Here is a 7062-nt window from a genome sequence, read left to right as displayed (position 1 = left end):
AGACCCTTCTGTCGAGTTTTGGCCAATTTTTGGTGGTTTCAAACAATTTCTGGTGGGTTCGGACCAAATTTTGGTGGTTTCAACCAATTTTTGAAGGTTCCAAGACCTTTCTGTTGAGTTTTGACCATTTCTTGATGGTTTCAACCACTTTTTTTATCATTTCAAGACCCTTCTGTTGGGTTTGGGTCCATTTTTGATGTTTCGAGGCTTTTCTGTTGGCTTTGAACCAATTTTTGGTGGTTTCAAACCAATTCTTGAGGTTTCAAGACCTTTTCCATTGGTTTGGGACAAAATTTTGATGTTTTTAAACCATTTTGGTGGTTTTGGGTCAAGTTTTGATGTTTCAAGACCCTTCCGTTGAGTTTTGGCCAATTTTTGGTGGTTTCAAACAATTTCTGGTGGTTTCAAACCAATTTCTGGTGGGTTCGGACCAAATTTTGGTCAATTTAAACCAATTTTTGATGGTTTCAAGGCCTTTCTGTTGAGTTTTGACCATTTTTGGATGGTTTTCAACCATTTCTTGGTGGTTTCAAACCAATTTTTGATGAAAAATTGAATGAAAATGAATGAAAAAATATTCAATTTTTTTTTCCTTTGAGTTTTGACCGTTTTTGATGGTTTCAAACCATTTTTGGTGGTTGCAACCAATTTTTGATGGTTTCAAGACCTTTCTGTTGAGTTTTGACCAATATTTGGCGGTTTCGGCCAATTTTTGGTGGTTTCAAGTCTTTTACGTTGGGCTTGGACTAAATTTTGATGATTCCAACCCATTTTTGATGGTTCCAAGCCAATCCCATTCGCTCACCACCAACTTTTGTCTCTTCAACCCATTTTCACCAATTCCAACCCATTTTTGATGCTTCCAAGCCAATTCCATTGGTTCAACCCCAATTTTTGTGTCTTTCCCACCCGTTTTTGTCACTTCCAACCCATTTTTGCCACTCCCAACCTGGTTTTCGATGGTTCCAACCCATTTTTGACGGTTCCAAGCCAACTCCATTGGCTCAACACCAACTTTCACCTCTTCCAACCCATTTTTACCAATTCCAACCCATTTTTGTCACTTCAACCCATTTTTGATGCTTCCAAGCCAATTCCATTGGTCCAACCCCAATTTTTGTGTCTTTCCCACCCATTTTTGTCACTCCCAACCCATTTTTGATGGTTCCAATCCAACTCCATTCACTCTCCTTCAACTTTGGTCACTTTCCCACCAACTTTTGTCACTTCCAACCCATTTTTACCAATTCCAACCCATTTTTGATGGTTCCAAGCCAACTCCATTGGCTCACCACCAACTTTTGTCTCTTCCAACCCATTTTTGTTGCTTTCCCACCGATTTTTTTCTCTCTTCCAACCCATTCTTTGTCTTTTCCAGCCCATTTTTGTCTTTTCCGACCCATTTTTTGATGGTTCCAACCCATTTTGGACGGTTCCAACCCATTTTTGATGGTTCCAAGCCAATCCCATTCGCTCACCACCAACTTTTGTCTCTTCAACCCATTTTCACCAATTCCAACCCATTTTTGATGGTTCCAAGCCAATCCCATTCACTCACCACCAACTTTTGTCTCTTCAACCCATTTTCACCAATTCCAACCCATTTTTGATGGTTCCAAGCCAATCCCATTCACTCACCACCAACTTTTGTCTCTTCAACCCATTTTCACCAATTCCAACCCATTTTTGATGCTTCCAAGCCAATTCCATTGGTCCAACCCCAATTTTTGTGTCTTTCCCACCCGTTTTTGTCACTCCCAACCCATTTTTGGTGGTTCCAACCCAACTCCATTCGCTCACCACCAACTTTTGTCTCTTCCAACCCATTTTTGTCTTTCCCAACCCATTTTGGATGGTTCCAATCCATTATTTGATGGTTCCATCCCATTTTGGATGTTTTTAACCCATTTTTGATGGTTCCAAGCCAATCCCATTCGCTCACCACCAACTTTTGTCTCTTCCAACCCATTTTTGTCGCTTTCCCACCAATTTTTTTCTCTCTTCCAACCCAATTTTTGGGTTTTTTTAGCCCATTTTTCTCTTTTCCGAACCATTTTTGATGGTCCCAACCCATTTTTGATGGTTCCAACCCATTTTTGATGGTTCCAAGCCAACTCCATTCGCTCACCACCAACTTTTGTCACTTTCCCACCAATTTTTCTCTCTTCCAACCCATTTTTTCTCTTTTCCAGCCCATTTTTGTCTTTCCCAACCCATTTTGGATGGTTCCAATCCATTATTTGATGGTTCCATCCCATTTTTTGATGGTTCCATCCCATTTTCATCATTTCCAACCCATTTTTGATGGTTCCAAGCCAATCCCATTCACTCACCACCAACTTTTGTCTCTTCCAACCCATTTTCACCAATTCCAACCCATTTTTGATGCTTCCAAGCCAATCCCATTGGTCCAACACCAATTTTTGTGTCTTTCCCACCCATTTTTGTCTTTTTTTTGTCACTCCCAACCCATTTTTGATGGTTCCAACCCAACTCCATTCACTCTCCTTCAACTTTGGTCACTTTCCCACCAACTTTTGTCACTCCCAACCCATTTTTGTCACTTCCAACCTGGTTTTTGATGGTTCCAAGCCAACTCCATTCGCTCACCACCAACTTTTGTCTCTTCCAACCCATTTTTGTCTTTTCCGACCCATTTTGGACGGTTCCAACCCAGTTTTTGATGGTTCCAACACATTTTTGGTGGTTCCAAGCCAATCCCATTCACTCACCACCAACTTTCGTCGCTTTCCAACCCATTTTCACCAATTCCAACCCATTTTTGATGGTTCCAACCCAACGCCATTCCCTCACCACCAACTTTTGCTGCTTTCCAACCCCTTTTCCGCCGCTTTCCCACCATTTTTTTTTTCTCTCTTCCGACCCGTTCTCCACCACTTCAACTCCATTCCTTTAATGCTTCCGCCACCTCCGACAACGCCGCGTCCGACAACGCCGCCGCCATCGCTCCAACTCTTCCTCCTCCTCCTCCTCCTCCCTCCCCAAAACAAACCCCCCTCCCACCCACCCCCGGGCCAAAAAAAAAAACCCAAAAGTCACGTTGTTTTTAATTATTTTTGGATCTGGAATATAAAAAGGCGCAGGTTGATGTTCTTGGCCGCCAGCAGTTTGTTGCACTCCACCGAGTCGACGATGGGCAGCGCCATGTAGTCGGTCTCGTTGCTCTCGTTGCTGAAGACGAAGTGGTAGATGACCGGGTTGATCTTGACGTCGTCGTAGGGCCCCTCGAGGAGGAGGAAGGAGCACTCCATGGGCGAGTTGACCTTGCTCTTGAGGATCAGCTGGAAGCTCAGCGTGCGCTTGCACGACAGGTTGGGGTTGCGCTCCGAGTCGTTGACGCGCGCCTTCAGCACCCACGTCTGGTTGAGCACCGTCAGGCGCGGCGTCTCGTAGTACAGGCGCGTGATGAAGTCGTCCGTGCGGTACGGGCGGAACTGAACCTCTGGGAAATGGGGAAAAATCAAAAAAAATTGGGATTAGATGGGAAAAGGGTTGGGAATAACGCTGGGATAGGGCAGGAGCTGTCATTGAATTCCTATGGATTCATGGAGGTCTGAGAAGGTTCCAGGAGCCACCACCAGGTCCTACAAGAATTGACTTCCATCTTGCAAAATTCCTCAAATTAATGGAGGATCAATTCCTATGAATTCATTGGGGTCTGAGAAGGTTCCAGGAGCCACCATCAGGTCCTACAAGGATTCACCAGAATCCTACAAAATTCCCTAAATTATCACCAGATCCTAACTGGATTCACCAGGATCCTACAGAAATCCCAGTCCATCCCAGTCCATCCCAGTCCCTCCCAGTCCATCCCAGTCCATCCCAGTCCATCCCAGTCCCTCCCAGTCCATCCCAGTCCATCCCAGTCCATCCCAGTACAACATCTCGTAGTACAGGCGCGTGATGAAGTCGTCCGTGCGGTACGGGCGGAACTGAACCTCTGCGAAATGGGGAAAAGTCGAAAAAATGGGAATTAGATGGGAGAAGGATTGGGAATAACTCTGGGATAGGGCAGAAATTGTCATTGAGTTTTAGCGGATTCATCGGGCTCTGAGAAGGTTCCAGGAGCCACCATCAGATCCTACAAGAATTCATCGTTATTCTACAAAATTCCACAAATTATCACCAGATCCTGACTGGATTCACCAGGATCCTACAAAATTCCCAAAATTCTCATCAGATCCAACAAGGATCCACCATTGCCCTACAAAATTCCCAAAATTATCATCGGATCCCAGCAGGGTTCACCGAGATCCTACAAAATTCCTGGAATTATCAACAGATGCTAAACTCAAATCTCCAGGATGCTCCAAGGCCAGGATCCCAATCTCCCAGTCCATCCCAGTCCATCCCAGTCCCATCCCAGTCCATCCCAGTCCATCCCAGTCCATCCCAATCCCATCCCAGTCCCATCCCAGTCCATCCCAGTCCATCGGGGCGGAACTGAACCTCTGCGAAATGTGGAAAAGTCAAAAAAAATTGGAATTAAATGGGAAAAGGGTTGGGAATAACGCTGGGATAGGGCAGGAGTTGTCACTGAATTTTAACGGATTCATCAGGGTCTGAGAAGGTTCCAGGAGCCACCATCAGGTCCTAAAAGGATTCACCAGGATCCTACAAAATTCCACAAATTATCACCAGATCCTAACTGGATTCACCAGGATCCTACGTAATTCCCAAAATTCTCATCAGATCCTGAAAGGATTCACCAGGATCCTACAAAATTCCACAAATTATCACCAGATCCTAACTGGATTCACCAGGATCCTACAAAATTCCCAAAATTCTCATCAGATCCCGAAAGGATTCACCAGGATCCTACAAAAGCCCTGGAATCATCATCAGATCCTGACAGGGTTCACCATTTTCCTACAGAAATCCCAGTCCCTCCCAGTCCATCCCAGTCCATCCCAGTCCATCCCAGTCCATCCCAGTCCCTCCCAGTCCATCCCAGTCCATCCCAGTCCCATCCCAGTCCATCCCAGTCCATCCCAGTCCATCCCAGTCCATCCCAGTCCATCCCAGTCCCTCCCAGTCCATCCCAGTCCATCCCAGTCTGTCCCAGTCTGTCCCAGTCCATCCCAGTCCATCCCAGTCCATCCCAGTCCATCCCAGGGCACTGTCTCGTAGTACAGGCGCGTGATGAAGTCGTCCGTGCGGTACGGGCGGAACTGAACCTCTGCGAAAGATGGAAAAATAGAAAAAAAAAGGAATTACACAGGAAAAGGGTTGGGAATAACGCTGGGATAGGGCAGGAGTTGCCATTGAATTCCTATGGAATCACTGGGGTCTGAGAAGGTTCCAGGAGCCACCATCGGGTCCTACAAGAATTGACCTCCATCTGGCAAAATTCCTCAAATTAATGGAGGATCAATTCCCATGAATTCATTGGGGACACGGAAGGTTCCAAGAGTCACCATCAGGTCCTAAAAGGATTCACCAGGATTCTACAAAATTCCACCAATTGTCACCAGATCCTAACTGGATTCACCACGATCCTACAGAAATCCCAGTCCATCCCAGTCCATCCCAGTCCATCCCAGTCCCATCCCAGTCCATCCCAGTCCATCCCAGTCCATCCCAGTCCATCCCAGGGCACTGTCTCGTAGTACAGGCGCGTGATGAAGTCGTCCGTGCGGTACGGGCGGAACTGAACCTCTGGGAAAGATGGAAAAATAGAAAAAAAATGGAATTAGACAGGAAAAGGGTTGGGAATAACGCTGGGATAGGGCAGGAGCTGTCATTGAATTTTAACGGATTCATCGGGGTCATGGAAGGTTCCAAGAGTCACCATCAGGTCCTACAAGAATTCATCATTATTCTACAAAATTCCACAAATTATCACCAGATCCTAACTGGATTCACCAGGATCCTACAGAAATCCCAGTCCATCCCAGTCCATCCCAGTCCATCCCAGTCCATCCCAATCCCATCCCAGTCCATCCCAGTCCCATCCCAGTCCATCCCAGTCCATCCCAGTCCATCCCAGTCCATCCCAGTCCATCCCAGGGCACTGTCTCGTAGTACAGGCGCGTGATGAAGTCGTCCGTGCGGTACGGGCGGAACTGAACCTCTGGGAAATGGGGAAAAATCAAAAAAAATTCGAATTAGATGGGAAAAAGGCTGGGAATAACGCTGGGATAGAGCAAAAATTGTCATTGAATTCCTATGGATTCATGGAGGTCTGAGAAGGTTCCAGGACCCACCATCAGATCCTACAAGAATTCATCATTATTCTACAAAATTCCACAAATTATCACCAGATCCTAACTGGATTCACCAGGATCCTACAAAAGCCCTGGAATCATCATCAGATCCTAACAGGGTTCACCATTTTCCTACAGAAATCCCAGTCCATCCCAGTCCATCCCAGTCCATCCCAGTCCCTCCCAGTCCATCCCAGTCCCTCCCAGTCCATCCCAGTCCATCCCAATCCCATCCCAGTCCATCCCAGTCCCATCCCAGTCCATCCCAGTCCCTCCCAGTCCCATCCCAGTCCCTCCCAGTCCCATCCCAGTCCATCCCAGTCCATCCCAGTCCATCCCAGTCCCATCCCAGTCCATCCCAGTCCATCCCAGTCCATCCCAGTCTGGTCCCAGTCCATCCCAGTCCATCCCAGTCCATCCCAGTCCATCCCAGTCCATCCCAGTCCCATCCCAGTCCATCCCAGTCCATCCCAGTACAACATCTCGTAGTACAGGCGCGTGATGAAGTCGTCCGTGCGGTACGGGCGGAACTGAACCTCTGCGAAAGATGGAAAAATAGAAAAAATTGGAATTAGATGGGAAAAGGGTTGGGAATAACGCTGGGATAGGGCAGGAGTTGTCATTGAATTCCTATGGATTCATGGAGGTCTGAGAAGGTTCCAGGAGCCACCATCAGGTCCTACAAGGTTTGACCAGGATCCTACAAAATTCCACCAATTATCACCAGATCCTGACTGGATTCACCAGGATCCTACCTAATTCCCAAAATTCTCATCAGATCCTACAAGGATACACCAGGATCCTACAAAATTCCCAAAATTCTCATCAGACCTTA

At 46.7% G+C, this 7062-nt stretch overlaps 1 protein-coding gene across 1 annotated transcript; it reads right to left on the bottom strand.

Annotated features, from left to right (window-relative positions):
• Positions 1-3051: 3051 nt before the first annotated feature.
• On the bottom strand, positions 3052-6765 carry LOC135442100 (zinc finger TRAF-type-containing protein 1-A-like; the record flags this gene model as incomplete). The annotated part of the gene is made up of 6 exons (XM_064701646.1): positions 3052-3489; positions 3901-3961; positions 5185-5200; positions 5504-5679; positions 6036-6094; positions 6705-6765. Coding segments are annotated over 6 exons (791 nt in total), but the record flags the coding sequence as incomplete, so codon positions are not given.
• Positions 6766-7062: the final 297 nt, after the last annotated feature.

This window comes from Zonotrichia leucophrys, unplaced genomic scaffold (genome assembly GCF_028769735.1).
Source record: "Zonotrichia leucophrys gambelii isolate GWCS_2022_RI unplaced genomic scaffold, RI_Zleu_2.0 Scaffold_1083_16175, whole genome shotgun sequence".
NCBI classification, from domain to species: Eukaryota; Metazoa; Chordata; class Aves; order Passeriformes; family Passerellidae; genus Zonotrichia; species Zonotrichia leucophrys.
Note: the sequence above shows the minus strand (reverse complement) of the source record. Positions and strands in the feature narration are given on the sequence as shown.